This window comes from Abramis brama (genome assembly GCF_963993115.1).
Source record: "Abramis brama genome assembly, chromosome: 2".
Taxonomy (NCBI): Eukaryota; Metazoa; Chordata; class Actinopteri; order Cypriniformes; family Leuciscidae; genus Abramis; species Abramis brama.
The window spans coordinates 11,129,457-11,153,019 of record NC_139964.1 but is presented as its reverse complement, the minus strand read 5'-3'; the positions used below and the strand labels follow the sequence as shown (position 1 = coordinate 11,153,019).

At 35.9% G+C, this 23,563-nt stretch overlaps 1 protein-coding gene across 1 annotated transcript; it reads left to right on the top strand.

The window, feature by feature from the left end:
• Positions 1 to 1,050: 1,050 nt before the first annotated feature.
• On the top strand, positions 1,051 to 20,942 carry LOC311077926 (uncharacterized protein; the record flags this gene model as incomplete). The annotated part of the gene is made up of 13 exons (XM_084106571.1): positions 1,051 to 1,115; positions 1,199 to 1,629; positions 3,104 to 3,544; positions 3,844 to 3,855; positions 3,983 to 4,186; positions 10,234 to 10,446; positions 10,671 to 10,985; positions 11,082 to 11,426; positions 17,924 to 18,262; positions 19,703 to 19,786; positions 19,856 to 19,954; positions 20,100 to 20,146; positions 20,291 to 20,942. 13 exons carry the CDS (start codon positions 1,051 to 1,053, stop codon positions 20,561 to 20,563), a joined length of 2,868 nt encoding a protein of 955 aa, XP_083962697.1. The 3' UTR covers positions 20,564 to 20,942.
• Between the last annotated feature and the right edge of the window lie 2,621 nt (positions 20,943 to 23,563).

Here is a 23,563-nt window from a genome sequence, read left to right as displayed (position 1 = left end):
AAAGTCCAATCTTAAAGTGTAATTGTTATTCTCACTGGTAATATACAGTATAATAATTAATCAATTGATCAATCAGAAACATGCATTTATAGGAGACCGTGTGAACCGCTGGTGTTTGTGTGTGTCCATCAGTGTCTTACTTTCACTTCCCGCTTTATTAACTTCTCTCTCCCCTCTCTCTCTCTCTCTCTCTCTCTCTCTCTCTCTCTCTCTGTCGGAGTGCATGCTGGGAGTGAGTGGAAGGAGCGTTTGTGAGCGTGAGTTGTGCCCGCTGTGGCTTGAAAGTGCTTTTTCTATTTTCTAACTTTATTTCTATCTTTCTTGTGTATCAATTAATTGTTGGTAAGAGTAGAGCCTCCTATTTCTTGTGCTTCTGTTTTTCGTGGGTCGCCAGTGACCAGTGTTTTGAACTGGGAGGCATGGCGGCTCCAGGTTTCAAAATGTTTGATACACTCACTCGTCGTCACGCAATTAAAGTGTTATCGTCTTTAAGCGTAGACGAGTGTAGTATTGCGGTAGGCAACATTGTTGGACACGATAATGTGGTTGCAGCTTCAAGAATGAACAATGCCATTGTTTTATTTCTGAGCTCTGTAGCTAAGGCAAATGAGGTAGTAGAGAAGGGTTTGTCTGTAAACGGCTTGTTTACTCCCGTCCTTCCTCTCGCTACACCTGCTAGAAAGGTGACAATATCAAACGTACCACCTTTTATTACTGACGAAATGTTGAAAAGAGAATTGGGTCGATATGGGAAGCTGATATCACCAATTAAAAAAATGCTGATTGGGACCAAATCTGAGCTCGTAAAACATGTTGTGTCATTCAGGCGTTACGTTTACGTGATCTTAAATAATCACAATACGGATTTAAATCTTTCGCTAAATTTTAAAGTTGAGGATTTTGATTATACCGTGTTTGTGTCAACTGACTCAATGCGTTGTTTTGGTTGTGGAAAAACAGGACACACTGTTCGAACTTGTCCCATAAAGGGAACAAGTAAACCTAATGAGAGTAGGCTTACAAATTGCGATAGTCGCGCCGATAAGCCTAATGCGGAAGTGCAAACCACCACCGCTGCGGGAGAAGGTCCGGCTGGACCGACTCCGTCAGCGGAGGTAAGAGCGAAACATGATGGTGCACAGGCCCAGAGCGAAATGCCAACTGTTTCTAGTGATATCTTTACTGAATCTTTTGAAAGTTTAAGCAGTGAAGCTTTTTTTCAAAATCGCACCGAAGACTCTAGAACAGAAACACAAGCCTCCACTGCTGTAGGAGCAGGTTCAGTTGGACCGGCTCCGTCAGCAGTGGAAGGAGAGCAAAATCATGATGAAGCAGAAGGTCAGGGTAACATTGACAAAGAACCCCATGAAAGCAAAATAACAACTTGTTTTGAAAGTGAGGAGGTCAATATGCAAGTAGATCATGGCGCGAGCCTTGTTGAGTTTAAGAAACCCATTAAAAGAAAAATGAGCCTTGAGATAAAGTCTGCAAAAAAATCAGGAAATGTGCCTGTAGCGACTGGTATGGATGAGCCTGCTTATGAGAGTGACTGCTCAGATTCGGGTGCTTCCATTTGCTCACAAGGAAGTGCGCCGCTTCTTGTGCCGATTCAGTGGTCTATAGGTTACGGTGTGAGTGAAATTAAATTATTTCTCAAGATCACCAAAAACATGAAGAATGTTCAAGTTGTCGATTATTTTCCCGATCTTGAGAATTTTACTAAAGTCATGAGGTGCTTTATGAGTGAACGTAAATTTACTCAAAAAGAAGTGTACCGACTTAAAAAGTTCCTGACAAAGGTCAATCCTACACTGACGAATAATGATGATATGGCCTAGACAAATGCGTTTTATTGAGCGCTTTTCCTTTTTTGTAACATGCCTTTTCTTTTCTTTTCTCATGAATACATTTAATATAGCTACTCTTAATTTAAATGGAGCAAGGGGGAGTCAAAAGAGGGCAGGACTTTTTGAATTGGTAAAACAGAGAAAGATAGATGTCTTGCTTGCACAAGAAACACATAGTGACGCAATTAATGCAACTGAGTGGGAGAAAGAGTGGAATGGGCTTGCTATATTAAGTCATAATACCACCCTTAGTGGTGGTGTGGCCATTTTGTTCTCCCATAGTTTTATCCCACATTCCTATACAGTGGAAGAGGTTTTGAAAGGTAGAATTTTAAAAGTGAGAGCACATTTTGAGAATTCTGTTTTTATTTTCATCTGTGTATATGCTCCAACATCAACATTAGATAGAATGTGTTTTTTGGATGCACTTGGTACAATTTTGGAGAAGTGCTGCAGTGAAGAATATTTGTTTTTGGGTGGTGATTTTAATTGTACAGAGAAAGACATAGATCGGAATCATCTTGAACCTCACATGCCTTCACGCAGAAAATTGGTACAACTTATTGAAGCACAGGATTTATGTGATGTGTGGAGAAATTTGCATAGAAATGTGTCACAGTATACATGGACTCACATATATGCTAACTCTGTATCTCTTGCGAGGTTGGATCGACTGTATGCTTTTAAACACCACTTAAGCATTTTTAGAAATTGTTGTATTGTTCCAGTTAGTTTTTCAGACCATAGTTTAGTATCATGTTCCATCTTTATTAATTCTATTAGGTCTAAAAGTGCTTACTGGCACTTTAACACTTCTTTGCTGAGTGATAATCATTTTAAAAATGTGTTCAGGTTTTTTTGGGTTTCTTTCAGAGCTGAGAAGAATACTTTTGAATCATTACAGAGTTGGTGGGAGTATGGCAAGATACAGATAAAACAACTATGTCAGCAATACACTTACAATGTCACTAAAGATACAGTCCAAGATATGAAAATTTTGGAAAATGACATTTTACATTTTCAGAATTTGGCACAGTCTTCTAATAACCAAGACCTATTGGATAAACTTTTTAAACAGAAAACTAAATTGTCTGACCTGCTAGGGTTAAAAACACAAGGGGCTTTGGTCCGATCACGTTACCAAAGTGTGAATGAGATGGATGCGCCCTCTAAGTATTTTTTTAATCTTGAGAAAAAGAATGGACAAAAACGTATGATTCATAATTTAAAATCTGAAACTGGTGTTTTACTGTCAGATCCCATTGACATTCGCAAGAGGGCTTTCAGTTTTTATGCTACACTCTATACTAGTGAGTATAGAGAGGACATGGTTGCTGAACAGAGTTTTTTTGAGGGGCTTCCTCAGGTATCAGATCTTTCTAATGAGATGCTCTGTGGGGTGATAACCCTGGAAGAAGTGCAAGAGGCGCTCCAAAGCATGGAGACTGGGAAAGCGCCTGGATTGGACGGACTCCCAATGGACTTTTATAAGTCATTTTGGACTGATTTGAAGGAGGATTTGCTTGAGGTGCTTAATGACAGTTTAGCCGGAGGGCTGATGCCAGTGAGCTGCCGTAGAGCTGTCCTTACCCTTCTGCCCAAAAAGGGAGATCTAAGTGACATAAGATCATGGCGTCCAGTGTCGTTACTTGCCTCAGAGTACAAGCTGCTCTCTAAAGTACTGGCCACCCGGTTGGGTAAGGTCATGGAAGAAGTTATCCATCCTGACCAGTCCTATTGTGTTCCTGGCAGGTCAATTTTCGATAATATATCGTTGATTAGAGATATTTTAGATGCATCCAAGGTCTTTGGTCTAAATACAGCTTTTATCTCTATTGACCAAGAGAAAGCGTTTGATAGAGTGGAGCATTCCTATCTTTGGAAGACTCTGAATGCATTTGGTTTTAGCTTAAATTTCATAGATAAAATAAAAGTACTGTATAAGGACATTGAAAGTATGCTCAAAATTAACGGTGGCTTATGCTCTCCCTTTAAGGTGCTAAGAGGGGTGAGACAAGGATGTTCTTTGTCAGGTATTCTTTATAGTTTTGCGATTGAGCCTTTATTGCAAAAATTTAGGAGTACTTTAAAAGGGATATCCATTCCAAATTGTTATGATACCTTTTGCCTTTCAGCTTATGCTGATGATGTGATTTTAATGATTAGTGGCCAGTGTGATGTGGATACTTTGGTTGAAGTGTCTAAGAGTTTTGAAACTGTCTCTTCAGCCAGAATTAACTGGTCAAAAAGTGATGCCTTTCATGTTGGGAAATGGAAGGAGGGTTTACCAATTTTGCCAGGTGGTTTAACATGGAAAAAAGATGGTCTTAAATATCTAGGTATTTTTCTTGGAGATGACTGTTATGTGCAAAAGAACTGGGAGGGGATTGTTGATAAAGTAAAAGGGCGTTTGGATAAATGGAGGTGGCTTAAACCCCAAATGTCATACAGAGGGCGCACACTAGTGATCAATAATTTGGTGGCCTCTTTTTTATGCACTGTAAATTGAAAAAAACATTAAGCTGTAAAATAACGGTAATATACTGGCAGCTGTGGTTGCCAGCAATGTACTGTTAATTCACAGCCCTCTACCGTTAATATACAGCTCTCTTTTTTACAGTATATTACCGTAAAAATACCAAAGAAGGTAACTCATTTGGGTAACCAATTGCTTCAAACAGTTCGAGTTTAAAATCTACCATTTATACTGATAGTACTGTGAAGTTACTTCTTTTGAGTCCACTGAAAATTAATATCTCTTAATATTAAACTGTAAACACCTAATGTGTAATAGTGAATTTATAAAAAAAGTGACTAACTAAAATCTTTGCAGTTCGCATTTAGCGAACATTAGCATACATGTATGTGCTAAAGTACTTAGCAAGGAGATTGTCACTGCATCAAGAATACACAGTTACTGCTTTTAAATAAAGCAACCGGCAGCGTAACATCAGTGCTTCTGTGCTCATCTTTGACTGAAGCACAGGCTCTACTCTCCAGCACAATGGTGACACACAAAACTAATTAATTAAACTAACAGATCTCTCCTGTATCATCTTGAGCAAAACACATAAAACACTTAAATTTAATATTTACTCTCCTTATCAGTTATTGATTTTGCATACATTTTTTCTATAAACATTTACTAATATTTCAGTGAAATTAACCTCGTTTGTTTAGTAAATCTGACTGTTGCATTTTACAGTATATTACTGTTTTTACTTGATTTTACGGTAATCTACTGGCAGCTGTGTTGCCAGAAAATTGCTGTTTTTCTACAGTTTTATGCCGTAAATTAATTTACAGTTGATTACTGTTAAATTACGCTTCACTCTGTGTTCTTTTTATTTGACACATTTAACCCTTTCAACCCCACTTCAGTTTTAAATGAACACTTGTGTGTCCACACTACAGAGTGTTGGAGTAACACTGAAGCAGTGTTGAAGTTAATGATATAATTCAGTGATTAATTAACTGATGATTGAGCATTAGTGATGAACACCTGATGTTAACAAGCAGAATCACCGAAGGACAGAGAAACAACAAGAAGATAAAAAAGCGAAACACAAGAACTAAAACTGACTTCAGCCACAGAAGACATTAAATCTCTGAAGATCTCAGCAGAGGAGGATTAAACAACTCTAAAACAATAACATTACTATCTTAATTTATTACTAACCGGATTGACTTTATTTCTTTTTTCATATACGTCTACAGAAATTCCTATTGAGAATTAACAGAGGTTTATATGTTGTTTTGTTTCATTTGATGTTACCATTAAGGAGATCAGTGTTTGCTTTAGTTGGGCTCTTGACCCTTGACTTTAACATTAGTTTCGCTTTGGCTGTAACTGTGTTATTAAGACACATTTGTTACAAAACCAACAAAAAATAGATCAGGTGTTGCTGGTTATGTTTTGAATGTTTCATCACATAATGTTTGGATCACCAATCTCATCCAGAGTCAAATCATTTATCTAAAATGTGTTTTTTATTACAGATTAATTTTATATTTCTGCACTGTGAAGTTACAGCAAAAGATCAAGCATCCTGCACAATCAGTTATGAAGTATTTTTAAACTCATCATTCACTAAAATTTGAATTTTGAACTGCGGTTTCAGTTAGACACACACAGATATCAAGAATAAGCCAATGAATCTCAACAATGGTGACAATCAACAAAAAAGATATCAAATCTGAACATTACAAAACACACTATTTAAAGTCAACACAAAACAAACATCAAAAATAAAAGTAAACATTAAAGAAAATAACCAGAAAATTCAGCTGCATAATTTTTTCATGCCGCAATGCATGCTGGGAGTCATCCACAATTTTTTTGTACTATGCTGGTACCCAGCATGCATTACAGCATGACACTTTTTTTGATTGTCACCATTGTTGAGATTCATGTGCCGATTCTTGTTGTCTGTGTGTGTCTGTCTGATATCGAAGTTCAAAAAATTCTAAAAAAAATAACTTTTTAAAATCCTAAATATTTTCTGGTTGTCAAAATTCCGACAGATCTCGATATGTAAAATCACAGTGATACGATAATTATTAGGGCTGGGCGATTTAAATCGCAATATTGTTATGCGCATCTCGTCAGTAAAGCCGGTTCCTTGATTAGTAGTAAATCACCATCACCTGCTTGTGATTGGTGGCAGCCACTGCAACATGCTTTATTATTGTCACCATTGTTGAGATTCACAGGCTGATTATTGATGTCTGTGTTTTAAATGAATTTATCTGAATGTCTTTTGATCAGAACAATGTTTATTAGATATTTTGAATTATAAGTAAAGTACTGGTAATCATAGGCTGAAGAATCACAAAGCTGCTGCTAAAAAGTTAAACCAAACTATCTCAATAAGTTTCCTTTTTAAGATCACAGCATGATTATGTCAAAACATAATCAACACTATCAGATCACATTTTACTTTGTTCATTTAACTGTTACAAATCAATAACAGCAGACAAACAACAGTAAATATTAAAGAAAACATATAATGGTCTAGAGCCCAACTAAAGCAAACACCCATCACCTTAATGGTAACTTACAATTTGTGATTTTCTCCTTCAGTGATTCTGCTTGTTAACATCAGGTGTCTTCAATAATGCTCAAGCGTCACTAAATTAATCACTTAATTATCTCCTCAGCCCTAAATATTCACTCAGTCAAGCGGACTATATTAGTGATCTAATGTAGGGAATAGTGAATGAGGGTATAGGGTGTGATTTGGAACACAGCCTCTGAGTGTCGACTTTGAGCGCGGTTAATTCACAGTAAATTCCTGTAGGCTAGTTTCTCGAAAACGACATATATCACCCAGAATGCATTTTTTCAACGGAATATTGCTGTTTTATTGGAAAACAGCATTTTACTGTCAAAATGTGGCCGTTTTTTTACAGCAATTTTTTACAGTGTGGCATAGATTAGCATGTGTTGACCCTCCTTTACATTTGCTTGCAAAAGTTCAATCTTTGTTATTGGATTTTTTTTGGGATAAAATGCATTGGGTTCCACAAGGTGTTCTTTATCTGCCAAGAGAAGAAGGAGGACAAGGCCTGGTTCATGTACAAAGTAGAACGGCAGCTTTTCGCATGCAATTTCTTCAAAAATTACTGACTGACCAAAAAGACTTGAGATGGAAACCTGTGGCTATTGCGATTTTAAGAACTGTTGGAGAATTGGATATGGACAAAACTCTGTTTCTCATGGATCCCAAGAGATTGAATACCTCACAGCTGCCAATTTTCTATACAAATCTGTTCAAAGTGTGGGGTTTATTTAAGGTGCAGAAAGTTGTGAGAACAACTTCTGTGTTTTGGCTTTTAAAAGAGCCTCTGGTTTATGGGACACGGGTAGACCTAACATGTAACAGTAATGCAATGTCTGAAGTTTTTTTTAAGTCACGCCTGTTCACTTTTGGGCAATTACTAGATGTAGCTGGCGTTGATTTTCAAAACTGTGAAAATGTAGCAAGTGTTTTAAATATTAGGTCAAAACGTGTTGTCTCTCAGTTGTTGCAGAGATGTTGTAATTCACTTACAGTAGAGGAGAAGATGTTGTTAAAGGGATACTTTGAGAGGAGAATTAGGGCAAATGAAAGTGACCCTTTTCCTAATCTTATGTTAACTCCAGAGTTTGGTGATAATACTGGTCATTTCTTAGATGGCATTGAACCTCTGGTTTTGTATGGGAATTGTGGTAGAGTGTTTTACAATGTTTGTGTTAAAATTTTTCATCAGAGAGGTTTAAAACAGAAGGTTGACACTCCTTGGCGCACTGTACTTGGGTTGGGTAATGAGGTAAAACCAGAGTGGAGAGCACTGTATAAGCCACCGTTAGCCAAAAGAATTGGGGACCTGCAATGGCGAATTATACATGGAATTATAGCTGTGAATGCGTTTATTTTTGTTTTAAATCGAGAAACGAGTCAAAATTGTCCATTTTGTTTTGAAAGAGAAACTGTGTTTCATGCTTTTATGTATTGTCCAAGACTGGTGGAATTATTTAATGCATTGGAGAGACTGTTTCTTTGTTTCAATGAGACATTTTCAGATAAGATTTTTATTTTTGGCTTTCGTTATGTCAAAAAACGCAGAACTGTTTGCCATTTGCTGAACTTCATTCTAGGTCAAGCTAAAATGGCCATTTATTTGAGCAGAAAGAACAAAGTTGAAAATGGGCAAAACCAGGATGTTGTAATGGTTTTTGCAGCTCTGATTAAATCTAGACTGCAAATAGACTTTCACTTTTACAAAGCAACTGAAAATGTAATAATGTTTGAAAGTATTTGGTGTGTAAACGGAGTCTTATGCTCAGTTGTAAATGATGAACTTAATTTTTCACACTTGTAGTGTGTTTTTTTTTAATCTAGTGTGATTTATTCACACTCATGACACAATGTTTTTTTATCTTTGAACTTTTGTAATAAATAGTTTTTGAAAATTCAAAAAAAAAAAAAATTCTCTCTCTCTCTCTCTCTCTCTCTCTCTCTCTCTCTCTCTCTCTCTCTCTCTCTCTCTCTCTCTCTCTCTCTCTCTCTCTCTCTCTCTCTCTCTCTCTCTCTTCTCTCTCTCTCTCTCTTCTCTCTCTTCTCTCTCTCTCTCTCTCAGGGGAAGTGGGCGTCTCTGTCACATTCAGCTCTTCATGTTAAACATGTAACCAGGAAAGAAACACTCAAAACTCTTCTGAACACACATCGAGAGCTTCAGAAGAACTGAATCTACTAACAACAGAGAAGATCATTTAATAAGAGAGAAGAATGAAGATCATCTGGACTTTCATTCTGCTGATGATTCCTGGTAAGAATCTGAACTAATAATCACATCACAGAAGAACACAGATTAATTAATGAATAAAAGTCTTAATCTTCAACTAATAAGGTGACATTTCCTTTAAAACACTTTAAAATGAATCTTACTTCAGTGTGTATTTAATGCTGGTTTGTTGTAGGTGTCGTGAGGTGTCAATCTCCATGAGTGAGACACTCACTAAATCACTAAAGATAGCACAGATTTGGTCTTTTCAGTCTTTTAAATCAGTTCATGCTGTTTTATTGACTGTTGAAGACATTTCATTTCTGTGTATATTAAAGGGGTGGTATAATGCGCTTTTCGAAAGATGTAAAATAAATCTCTGATCTCCCCAGAGTGTGTATGTGAAGTTTTAGCTCAAAATATCCCACAGATATTTTTATATAGCATGTTAAAATTGTCACTTTTTAGGGTGAGCAAAAACGCACCGTTTTGTGTCTGTTCCTTTAAATGCAAATGAGCTGCTGCTCCCGGCACAGGGGGCGGAGCTACAAAAGCTCGTGTCCTTTTACTTCACACTCACATGCACTGGAAATTTCAAAAACTTTTAGCCTTTTATGTTCAAACCGGAGTCAGACAATGATGGAGAGACTCAAGAAGAAGTGACAACATGTAGAAGCAACAGGACATTTCTGAATGGTTAGTTGATGAATTTATGCAGCTGATGTGTAGTTATCTTCTAGTCATTGATTAGCATATTCTGTCCTGATAATCTTTTAATCATTTTCCAGGGCGGGGTTTATGTAAATGTTGTGTTGTGTTGTGTAGTTCCTACCAGCCGTTTGTTGTAGTCCTTAAAAAGTGATTTCTTTAAAATAAAATATCTCCCTTTGCTTTGAACTTTGAGCATCGTAATTTTGCAGTTGTTGTTTATCATTATACACTAACTAAAGTTAGAAAAGTGAAATCATATTCAATCACCCCTTTAAAGTGTTTTAATGCTGGTTTGTTGTAGGTGTCGTGAGCTCCATGAGTGTGACAGGATATTCAGGAGGAGGAGTCACGATCAAATGCAGATATGATGAAATGATATGATGAGAGAATGCAAAGTATTTTTGTAAAGGACAGTGGTCAGAGTGCACAGACCAAATCAAGACTGATATTAAAGATAAATGGGTTCAGTCTGGAAGATTCTCTCTGTATGACGACACAAGATCATCAGTCTTCACTGTGACCATCAGAGATCTGAGAGAAGGGGATTCTGGGACGTACCAGTGTGGAGTTGATAAATATGGAAAAGATTCCTCCACTGAAGTGAATCTGGAGGTTTTAACAGGTGAGTAACTGAGACCCTCAAACTCATGATGATCTCCACAACATCACGATACTCAACACTGACTAATTACTGCCGTAATAAAACATGTGAAACTCATCAACAACCTTGTTGTCTCCCGATGTAAGATTTAATTTAATTGCATTGATAAATGTTGCAGCAAAGTGAGCAACAATGTGTTAATATTGAGAACAAAATGATAAATTATCTGGGTTTGTGTTCAACAGATCAACAAATCAGGACAGTGAGAGGATATTCAGGAGGAAACGTCATTATAAACTACAAATATGAGATTCAAGAAGAGAATCCTGTGATAGACGTCTGTAAAACTGCAGATCAGTGTTTTACTGTAATAAACACTAACAGAAGAGCAGAATGGAAACATGACAGACGATTCTCCGTTTATAATGACAGATCTGCAGGACTCTTACTTCTGTTTATCAGAGATCTGAATGAGAACGACTCTGGAGAATATAAGATTATAGTCAAAGTTTCTGAAGATTACAGTTTCTTCTCTGAGTTTAATCTGGACATTAAGAAGGGTGAGCTGCTTTCAGTCATTTATGCATTATTTGACAGAATCCATGAATATATCTGGTGATTGTAACATTGCTGCACTTTATCTGGATCTTAAACAGAGGATTGTTGTGTGAAGAGCATCAGTCTATCAGCTTCTGCAGGAGGATCTGTGAACATCAACTGCAAATACCCACAATCCCACATTCGTGATGTGAAGTTTCTGTGCTGGAGATCTGGAGCTGATCTCTGTGCTAAAGAGACGTCTGTGAAGGAGAGCAGAAGATGGAGGGATGAGGGAAAGATCCGGCTGTATGATGACAGAGGACAGCAGCTCCTGACGGGAAGCATCAGTCATGTGACTGAAGAAGATTCAGAATACTGGTGTGGAGTTCAGTCTGATCAAGGACACAAGATCTTCATCACACGAGTCCTGATCAATGTTACAGGTACAGATGATTTTCTCAGTGATGTGTGTCTTGCATCATGTTGCTTGAATGTGGAAATAGAATGAAGAACCAGGTTTATTCTGTTCTTGTAGAGTTAATGTAGAAGTAACATGATGTCTGATAAAACAAAGTCACAAACCACAGTTACAAAAGATATTATACTGTGCTGCAGTCAGTATTACTTCAGTAATATAAATTACAATCCAGCTATTTATATATTATTATATTATTACTTCAGTCTCTGCAGTTAAAAGTGTTTAGATCTACACTGTTAACCCTTGCTGTAAAATTCTGACAATATCATACCATTTTCCATTAAAACAGTAATATACCGTAGAAAACAAAACTAGCCTACAGGAATATACTGTGAATTAACAGTGCTCAAAATCGACACTCAGAGGCTGTTTTCCAAATCACACCCTATACCCTCATTCACTATTCCCTACATTAGTTCACTAATATAGTCCACTTGAATGAAAAGAAGTGAGTGAATTGAGACACTGATGAACACCTGATAAGCAGAATCACTGAAGGACAGAGAAACAAGAACAGAAAAAAGAGAAACACACAAGAACTACAACTGACTTCCAGCAACACTGAGTGTGAAACCAGTTTACAAACCAGTTTACGATTATTTCTTTCATACATGTACAAAAGTTCTTGTTGAGAATTAACAGAGATTTAGTTATTAATAAAATTTGTTGTCACCATGATGGAGATCAGTATTTGCTTTAGTTGGTCTCTTGTCCCTGGACTTCTTACCTTTCATCTCTCTCTGACTGCTGTAACAGTGAGTTTATAAAACACATTTGTTATGGCAAGAAAAAGTCAAGAGGAAGATGATCAGGTGTTTTTATTTTTTTGTGATGATGTCACAATCATCCTGGACATGTCTGATTTTCAGATTTTTCCTGTATATAGTCATTGAAATTATAGTTATCTCATATTTAGCATATATCTGTGAATCTACTAAATGAAATCAATATTTCTGTAATCAGGTCTTCTGAAGAATATTGTAATCATATAGTGCATTCAATTTTATTTTACTCCTGCTTGACTCAGACACACACAGATATCAACAATCAGCACATGAATCTCAACAATGGTGAAAAGTTTCATGCCGCAATGCATGCTGGGTTCCAGGATAATATAAAACTCCCAGCATGCACTGCTGCATGAATAATAATAATAATAAAAAAGAAATATTGCCACCATTGTTGAGATTAATGTGCTAAATTGTGATATCTCTGTGTTTCTAAAACACAGTGTAGCTCTGTTTCTCTGGTTATGCAGCATGTGTTAAAAAAAAAAGAGTCATTGTATCTTACTGCTGCGTTTTCACAGTGGTGGTAATGTAACACTTTTGATTGAGGATTAAACTCTGAATAAGTAAGAATGAATTCCTTAGTGAATGAACAGGCAATATGATGATTTTGTCATCATAATCATTATAACTGCAGTCATTCATAAACTGTGTGCGCACAAGTGTGACTTGCAAAAACACAGCTCAAGCAGCAAAAGAAAAACTAATGTTTTAGCATCAGCATCCCAACTAAAGCAAGCACTGATCTCTATAACGGTAACTTCAAACCAAACATTTTCAATTAAACATCTCAATAACAACTTCTGTATGACAGAATAAAGTCATACTGGTTAATAATAAGTGTAATAATGTGTAATGGCTGGAAGTCAGTCGTAGTTATTGTGTTTCTCTATTTTCTGTTCTTGTGTTTCTCTTTTCTTCAGTGATTCTGCTTACAATCACTTACATATTCCCTTAATTATCTCACTGCATCGTTACTTTTTACTCGTAGTGTGGATTTCCCTGAGGGGTTGAAAGGGTTAACTGTGTAAGATAAAAAAGACACACCCACAAAATGTTTTTTAACAGTAATAAACTGTAAGTTATAAAACAGGTTTATACTGGCAACACTGTTGCCAGTAGTTTACTGTAAAATTAATTTTTTGGGTCACCATTGTGCAGAAGAGTAGAGCCTGTGCTTCAGTCCAGCAGAAGATCTACAAACATTGATGATTTGCTGCATGTTGCTTTATTTAACAGACAATGACTGTGTAGTTGCTGATCCAGTGGAGATCTTTTTATGTACAATAGTTTTTTTAGTGGTCTCAAATAAAAGAAGTTCACAGTAATACTTTACTCACATTATTAATGCATTATACATTTTAGTTAATACATTTAAATGACAGTTGGTTAATTTAAGGCAGTCGGTTTCTGCAAGTGTAATTAGTTAACTATAATTTAGTGCATTTTTACAGAAACAAACTAGATTACAGTAAAGAACTGTACAATTAACAGTATTTTACTGGCAACAGTGTTGCCAGTATTTTACTGTAAAAAAACCCGGTAAGGTCTAACAGTGTATGGTGCTGTTCTGCAAATGCACTGGTCACGTTTTTGTGATAGTTTTATTCGTCATGTCACTCTTTATATGTATAATGTAATTGGTTCATTTGAAACATCAGTTGATGTTCAGATGTTTTTGTCCTGTTCTGGTACATTCATATTCTTATTTCCTACCGTTTGGGGAAACCCTGTTATAGATTGTGTTGTAGATATAGATCAGGGGTGCTCAATCCCGTTCCTGGAGATCTGCAGAGTTCAGATCCAACCCTGATCAAACACACGTGTCTGCAATGATTGTGCTTCAGCCCAGTTACTATTGGGATTCTTAATATTCCAGATTAATAATATTATATCAAATAAAAAAAAGGCAGTTGACTAAAATCTTTCATATCACAAATATGAAAGCAAAATGGCCAGGATCTGTGCATGACTTAAGAATTTTCAAAGATTCACATTTATGCACATTATTTGAAAGTGGTAAGAAAAGTTCCACAATTAAATATCAAGCTCACTGTATTACATACACTTATGCTGATCCTAACAGAACTGCATTTTTTCATAGGTGATTATGACATGTTCCTGCCTGCAGACAGGTGTTTTATGACCCCATTCCCTGACCCAAACCAGTTACAATGCAGCTCTAGCCAGGACAAGGGCACACAATGAAATGAACTTTGGCTAACTAAAGAGAAGATTTCAGTGTCTGAAAAGTCTGAGGAGTTGCACACCTGACAGGGCCTGTGACATTGTTGCATGTGCCATATTACACAACATTGCCAAAAAAAAAAAAAAAAAAAAAACACTTTTCATTAAATGTTTAATAAAAGACAAATATGCTTAGTTCCTTGAGTTTTATTTCAATTGTTCTTTGTAAAGAAAAGCCAGTGGTCAAGTGCCTGCAACAAGAGATATTAGACACATGCCTCATGCAACAAATAAAAAGGAAAAGTTGTCTATACACTGCCCACCTGTAGGCCTATGTCTCTCTGTCTGTGCAGACTCTTCTGTAGGCCTTTCTGTAGATGTGGAATCCTGCAACTTATATTGCAGCCATAAAGCATACAAGTATAAATTAAGTAAAGTTATTTATGCACTTGCAGGTAGGCTAGTTCCTCCATATGACAGTTATCTGAGAGGGTTTATTCACTGTCCAGTGCAATGGAAACAAATGGACATTACAAAGTCTTATACTTTCTTTCCTTTGGAAAGTTAGAAAATGTCCACTTACTGCACATATTTCAGCCACCACTTTCTTGGGAACAGATACAAGTGTTGGTGTATTATGTAAAGGTGCACAAAAGAGGAAAACACAATGTCATTACAATGAACTACACTCAGGGAAACATGTGATCAATAACTCATGGCAAAATATTTTTACATTAACATAAGTTCATCAGTTTTCACTTTCACAAGTCAAAGCAATTCATCATTACTCAAGATTTAACAGTTGAAATGACTATACAGCCTTAATTTAATGCAGCAAAAATGATTTTACAGTGTAGGCTACTAAGATCTTTTCTTTTTTTTCTCAGCCTTTTTCTTGGTTGCTTTTATAAACAGACAACCATTTATTTAACAGTGTCTTTAATAGAAGAGACTATAATATAACTAAAAATTACCATTATATAGAATATTTTTGTACTTCACTTTTATTTGTTCCCATGTTCTAGTGTGGTGACTCTGACATTACAATGAACAAAGTAATTATGCAATTATTAAAATACAAAAATAAAGGCTAATAAGTGATAAAAACATCTAACATGGCCACTTCTAACGGATTTAAATTGTCTGCTACTTTTTGCCAGCCCTCTCTCCTGGCTTTTGCAGACTTTGAGGTGTTCCCTGGCGTTTTGATTAAACATTAAAATTCCGAATAAACTTCGACTATTAGTTCTTGCTCTGCTGAGGAGAAAAACTGAGCGCGCTCTTTGGCCACGCTGAGCAGCCAATAGCAGCGTTGCTGATCAATGTTTCTACTATCGATACATATCCCCTTTTAACCAGCGCATGAACGCGCAATTATCTCAGATAACTCAATCCAGCGATACTAATCATAAACAACAGGTGAGTTCGAAGAACCCAATTAGCCGGATCATGATTAGCACGAAGATACCCTGATTATCTTGGATGTGTCATTTGATCTCGGATGTAATAAGCAACGGACGAAGAACGAATAAGTACTAGTATCTAAAGAATAAGTGCTAGTATCTAAAAAATAAGCACTAGTAGCTAATGAATAAGTACTAGTACTTAATGGAATAGATACTAGTATCTAAAAAATAAGTAGGCTACTAGTAGCATGAAAATAGAGACTAGTCGGTTTAAATGATTAAATGTTAAAATGGCTTGCCATACAACGTACGAAGAACGAGCCCCTGGTCTGCAGATTAATTTCGCCGTTGATAGTGTTGCCACATGAATTTTAGATAAGCTGGTTGTTTCGGTTTTTCACCCACCAAAATAGCAGGCATAATATCCAAAATCAGTTAACTAAATTTGTTTTGCTGACACTCACAATAAAAACACAAATTAAGACAAATTTTCTTACATTCACTATGATATTCATTAGAATCTGCATGAAAACAAGACATGAAAACTTCAGCCAGATGGCGCTCTTTCTCAGTGTTTAATTTAGTACTGAGTCAAAGGAGGTCAATATGATGTCATACTTTAAAAACCCTTACTAACAGCCCTCTTGCACACAGAGAACATTCAGCATAAAAAAGACAAACATCCTGTGACTGAACAGAAAATTACAGTTACTTGTACAGTTACTCCATTATTAATACCGTTTATAATGCACATAATGGACAGCTAAAGTGGGCGTGTCTAGAGCGACTGGCCACTCAAGAAGTCATATGATGATCAAGTGTGAACATCCTCAGCACAAAACCAAGCCAAAATACATCTGTAATTCAGTTTCATGGAACTTATTGCTTTTATAAATATCTGCTCACTACAGAAGTCTCATCTGTTCAAATAAACTGATTTATGATTTGTTGATGTATGTAATGTTTCATTGAAGGTCACTTATCCACCATCATAAGACATTTGTGAAGTGTAATTTGATGTTGATGATGACAGAAGATCATCAGGACAGACTGTGAATGTGTTTGTGTATCGTGATGAATCTCTGAAGAGTCTCTGTCCGTGGTGCTGAACACCTGAACGACTCTCTTCCACCAGCAGGAGATCAGACTCACATTTTATTCTTGAAAATATGATCAGCTGTTTCTCTCTGGCTGTTGACAGTGTTTTATGATTTATGGAGTGATACAAAAGAGAAATCCAAAAAAACTTTAATATGTCAACAAAATTAAACAAGAGTTCTAATGTTCAGATTTCTGTTTTAGAAATGGTCCTATAAAATACTACATTTGCATATTTAAACATACCATTTCAGAAAACTTGTAATACAAAATAATCATATTGTACTGTTATTAATCATGTCCTTTGTTCTCTGTTTGTCCTTGGACTTTGATATACTTCCTGTTTCCTGTTCTATCTGCCATCTTTGTAGTCCTCTTGTAGTTTCTCATGTTGGTTTCAGGTGTGTCGTCAGCTTGATTTCTTGTTAAGCTTGTTAGTCCCTGTGTATATAAATGTTTGGAGTTGGAGGGCTATAGAAGTCTTCCCACTGTCTACCTCTCAGTCTCCAGGCTCTCTTCTTTTTGTGGAGCGTCTAGAATCCTGTCCTTAAGAGGGGCCCTTTCATGTGTTCTCTGCACTTTATTAATCTCTCTCTCTCTCTCTCTCTCTCTCTCTCTCTCTCTCTCTCTCTCTCTCTCTCTCTCTCTCTCTCTCTCTCTCTCAGAGGAAGTGGGCGTCTCTGTCACATTCAGCTCTTCATGTTAAACATGTAACCAGGAAAGAAACACTCAAAACTCTTCTGAACACACATCGAGAGCTTCAGAAGAACTGAATCTACTAACAACAGAGAAGATCATTTAATAAGAGAGAAGAATGAAGATCATCTGGACTTTCACTCTGCTGATGATTCCTGGTAAGAATCTGAACTCAGAGTAAATCATGAAAAACAGCACAGAATTGATGAGGACAGTCTTTAAGTTCAGTTCATGTTGTTTTATTGACTGTTGAGGAAAGTTAATTTCTGTGTAAATTAAAGTGTTTTAATGCTGGTTTGTTGTAGGTGTCGTGAGCTCCATGAGTGTGACAGGATATTCAGGAGGAGTCGTCAACATCACATGCAGATATAATAAAGGATCTACAGCAAATGCAAAGTATTTTTGTAAAGGAAAGAAGCCAGATAACCCAAAGTCTAAGTGGTGCTCTGATCTCATCAGGACTAATGAAACAGATAAATGGGTTAAATCTGAAAGATTCTCTCTGTATGACGACACAAGTGCATCAGTCTTCACTGTGACCATCAGAGATCTGAGAGAAGAGGATTCTGGGACGTACCAGTGTGCAGTTGATAAAACTACAAAAAAAGATTCCTACACTGAAGTGAAGCTGGAGATTTTAACAGGTGAGTAACTGAGACCCTCAAACCCATGATGATCTCCACAACATCACACACAGTGACAGTAATAATAATGAACACCTCTAGATGCTAATAGACCAGATGAAATTAAAAAAACAAACTCTTCAAAATAAAGGTTCTGCAAGTTTTTTCCCCAGGATTCCATGGATGTTGAAGGTTCTTCATGAAACCATAAATTACAATTAAGAACCTTTATTTTTGAGAGTGCAGAGCAAACATGAGATCTTTAACATTATAAAGTCAATTGAATGTCAATTAAAATTTTCCATGGACTCTTAGTTTGTATTATATTCAATTTGTTCCTTATTTCATTCCCTGTGCTTATGTTCTGTTTCGCTTGGTTTAACAATGTCAGCACAACAGTTTATTCTGACTGTACTGCAAATCTGTAAATCAAAAGCTTATTATAATATTTAAATGAACACAATCACAATTTATTATATTCATAATGTCATTTATTGCCAGCAGTTTATACACCCACTGTAAAAAAAAATAATGCTGTTACAAAATTTACAATTGACAATTGACAGTAATAATAATGAACACCTCTAGATGCTAATAGACCAGATAAAATGAAAAAACAAACTCTTCAAAATAAAGGTTCCGCAAGTTTTTCCCCCCAGGATTCCATGGATGTTGAAGGTTCTTCATGAAACCATAAATTACAATTAAGAACCTTTATTTTTTAAAATCTTAGTTTGTATTATATTCAATTTGTTCCTTATTTCATTTCCTGTGCTTATGTTCTGTTTCCCTTGGTTTCCATGGTTTTTGATTAGTTTCAGTTTTAGGTCATTATGTGTGTGTGATATATAGTTTGTTGTTTGTTCCTTATAGCTTGTTTGATGAATCATTGTGTTAATAAAAACCTCAACTTCATTCTCTACTGGACCGAACTGTGAGATTTATTAATCATTGTTTTGCTGATAACAGAAATCATGTTTTCATAGTTTTTTCAGTAGTAAATAATGTCAGCGTAACAGTTTATTCTGACTGTACTGCAAATCTGTAAATCAAATGCTTATTATAATATTTAAATGAACACAATCACAATTTATTATATTCATAATGTAATTTATTGCCAGCAGTTTATTCACCCACTGTAAAAAAAAATGCTGTTACAAAATTTACAATTGACAATTGGCAATGTTGGTTGTCAGCAAGCCTGTAAATCATCAACTACAATAATACTGTAAAAACAGCAAATCAAGAGCAGCTGTGAAACAGTTCTTTACTGTAATCTACTTTACAGTGTTACTGTAATAATATCATGCACTGAATTAAAAACTGTTGTGTGTGAAACATATCTGATGGTTGAATAATGTGTGAAAGACATCAGCGTCTGTGAGAAAGGGGAAGTGAAGGATCTGTGAGTGAAGAAAGAAAGAAAACACTGTTTGTGACACTGAGTTTTCTGTGTTTTAGAGACAAACCGTCACAGAACAACATCATCATCATCATCATCATCGTTTAATTCTCCAGCGATCACATCCACGTCTCCTGTAACAGGTACAAACACACTCTGAAACACACTCATCTGTGTCTGTGGTTGAGATGGTGACTCTCTGGTGTTTTCAGGCTCTCCTCTGATGGTCAGTGTGTGTGTGTGTGTGGTTCTGATCATCACTGGACTCGTGTTAGTGACCGTGACTCTCTTCAGGAGGCGTCGCTCTCACAGTAAAACTCATTCTTCTATCTTTACTCTCTTTAAAATGACTTTTTGATCAAAGTGATACATTTACATTTGTATAGACCTTTTTATTTCCGCTTTTGTTCATACAATAACTCCAGCTTGTTTGTTCATTTGTCTTGTCTTTGACAGATCCGTCATCCAAAAGATCTCAAGTCACACCAGGAAACAATGAAGAGGTTTGTAGAATTACTGTGATTGGAAAAAAAGGTTTGTTTTAATCAATAATGATAATGAATTACATTAACTGAGGATCTCCAGAGCTGTATTACATACAGTATTCTAATTATTATTAAATACATAAATGATTTGTCTCCCTTCAGGTTTCTCATGCTGGTTGTGATCACAAAGAGATTAAAGACGCCCAGAGAGAATTACCCACAAGCCCCTCTGATTCCTCTGCTACAGCTGAGAAAGGCACTGGTGACTCTCAGCGCTGCATCACATCTGCTGAGGATCTGAATTACGCAGTGGTGAATTTCCACAAGGAATCTGACTGTCCTGATAGTGTCAGTTTCAGGAATAATCAGGATTACAGTGAATACGCTGCTGTCAATCATCTCACGACAGCAGATAAACTGATGCATTTACAGTAAATATACAGACTGATTCGAAAGGGTCTAATCCCTTATCTTATTTTCAATAAGACATCAACATCTAAACCTCTGTTAATTCTCAATAACAACTTCTGTAGATGTCTGACAGAAATAAAGTCAGTCTGGATAGTTATAAGTGAAGCTAACATTGCTGAATGTAATCTATAAATGACAGATATCCCCTTTTGGTCAGGAATAAGATTAGTGAATTATTCTACTTTATGATGCTGGAAAATATATCACCTGATCATCTTTGTTTTTTGGCTTCCTTTGCAACAAATTATGTGTTTTGGTAAACTCTGTTACAGAAACCACTAACTCACATAAAAAGCCAAGAGTGAAACTGCCCAACTAAAGCAAACACAGATCACCATAATGGTGACCACATATTTTTGTATAAATATAAAACATCATCATCTAAACCTCTGTTAATTCTCAAAAATAACTTTTGTAGACGTCTGACAGAAATAAACTCAATCTGGTTAGTAATAAGTGAAGCTGGTAATGCTGTTTGTGGAGTTGTTTAATCCTCCTCTGCTGAGATCTTCACAGATTTAATGTCTTCTTTTCTCTTCAGTTGATTTCATCTAAGACTGTGTCTGAAGTCAGTTGTAGTTCTTGTGTTTCTCTTTCCTTCAGTGATTCTGCTTGTTAACAGCAGGTGTTCATCACTAATGCTCAATCATCACTTAATTAATCACGTAATTATCTCATTAACTTTAACACTGATTCAGAGTTACTTTAACACTCTTTAGAGTGGGACATTATGTGCTCTGAGCAGTGTTGATTTTTCTGTGTAGCCAAGTCAGAAGTGTGACAAATTAAAACTTTAAACTATGATAAGCTAGAAAATGAAATAATATAATTGGCTGATTTTAAGTTTGCCAAACTATTCTTAGCATTAATATGAAGATTTTATTTTAGCATTAAGCATGAAAATTAACAAAAAATTTCAAATTCATTTTGTGTATTAAAGATGTGACATCATCTTGACTTGCAACAGTGGATTTTATTTTCTTATAAGCATCATCTAATGATGCACTGACATTAATATTTGACATTAACAGTGACACTCAACAAATAAAAACATAAAGCAACATTACAATGCAGGAAGTGTTTAGTGTTTGTGATGAACAGGCTGTTCTCACACCAGCTCAAAACCACAAACAAATGAGCTGAAGGTTCAGAGTCTCAGTAAGAAACACAAAACTCAACAGAGACAAATGAAGAAGAACATGTTTTATGTGTAAGTCTGCAGAAGAGACTAAAATACACTCTTGTTACTGCAGAATAATCCAGGTTCATAAAACATAATAATAAATGAAATGTGAAGCATGAACAATTACAATACTAAACTAGTTCCTTTATGACAAACATTGCAAACAGAGTTCTATAAATATTTAATTAATATAAAATGTTTTTACTCACACTTTAAAACAATGTTTAATAACCCATAAGTGTGAAAACATACATTTATGCCGGATAGAAAAGGGCTGAAAATGAACATTATAAATTTTAATATTTCATTCATGTGTATCTCTTAATTTTTTTCTCTAATAAGCACTGTGTGTGTGTGTTTTATTTTCAGGTTTCTCCATGATCATCATTATTTGTGTGTGTGTGATTCTGCTGCTGATTGGTGGATTCACTCTGACTGTGTGTAAATTAAGACACAAGAGACGAGGTTTGATCATTTATTATCTGTTAAAACAAATTAATAATTAAAGTTATTTGAGTTTCTCTGTTCTGCTTCAATGAGCAACAGTAAAATCTCAATGAGTTTCTGTCTCAGATGCTGCTGTTCGTCTCCAGTTTGATCTAGTTGGTCTATGTTTTACTAAATTATTCATTTTGTTTTGGGTAATTAGGAAGAACCTCGACATCAGAAAAGAGAAAGAGGGAGAGAAATACATTGGTGAGTCACAGTGTGTGTGTGTGTGTGTGTGTGTGTGTGTGTGTGTGTGTACATATGTTGTGCTTATGTGATGTTTTCTTTTTTTATTGTACATTTTCTCTCTATTTTTCATGCTCAGATTAACAGTCATGATGAACTACCCACAATCCCCTCTGATGAGCTCCTGTACACGTCTGTCAGTTTCCAGAAGCATGAAGAGTCTCTCAGTGAAGCTTCAGTCACTGTCAGTAAGAACGAGCTTCACTCTGATTATGCCACGGTCATTTACTACAGACTCAACTAACTCACTTATAACAGATCACAGATCAGCACACATTACACCAGTATTGCTTATATTTACAATTCATTGATACAATTCTCTTTATAATCCATAAATTAGTGTTAAAGTCGTGTTTTATTGATCAGGGTCGTTGAGTTCATGACACACTTTAAAGTTTCTGTTGCTCATGTTTCTTCTTTCACGTGTGTAAAATAACAGTTGTGTCAGAGGTTTATTGGTGTGTGTAAAGAGTTTGTCATCTCAGTTTATCTGAGGGTGTGAATAAAACAGGAAATACAACACCTAAGAGACACTTCTAGAAAATACTGTGAAGTTTCCACTCCAAATGCAGAGACACGTACATTTAAATGCAGCTTTTGACACATAAAACCTCTATAATAGCAGCTCTTAAACAGACACAAGTTTAAAACCCCTTTATGATGAGACGCATGAAACATGAGAATATGTTCAAAGCTGTTAAAGACTCTTTCTCATCTCTCTGAATATTGATTATTTTCTTTGATCTGCTTTAGGTTTGTACACGAGATACTAGTTACAGGGAGATCATGAGAAAGATTATTTTTAAAAGGGTTAGTTCACCCAAAAATAAAAATTATTCCATAATTTACTCACCCTCAAATCATCCTAGGTGTATATGACTTACTTCTTTCAACCAAACACAATCGATTATTAAAGAATATTCTGGCTTTTCCAAGCTTTATAATGAGAGTGAATAGAGTTTTTGAAGCCCCAAAAAACTGCATCCACACAGCAAAATCCCCAGAGTTAAATCAACACTGCTCAGAGCACATATGATCCCACTCTG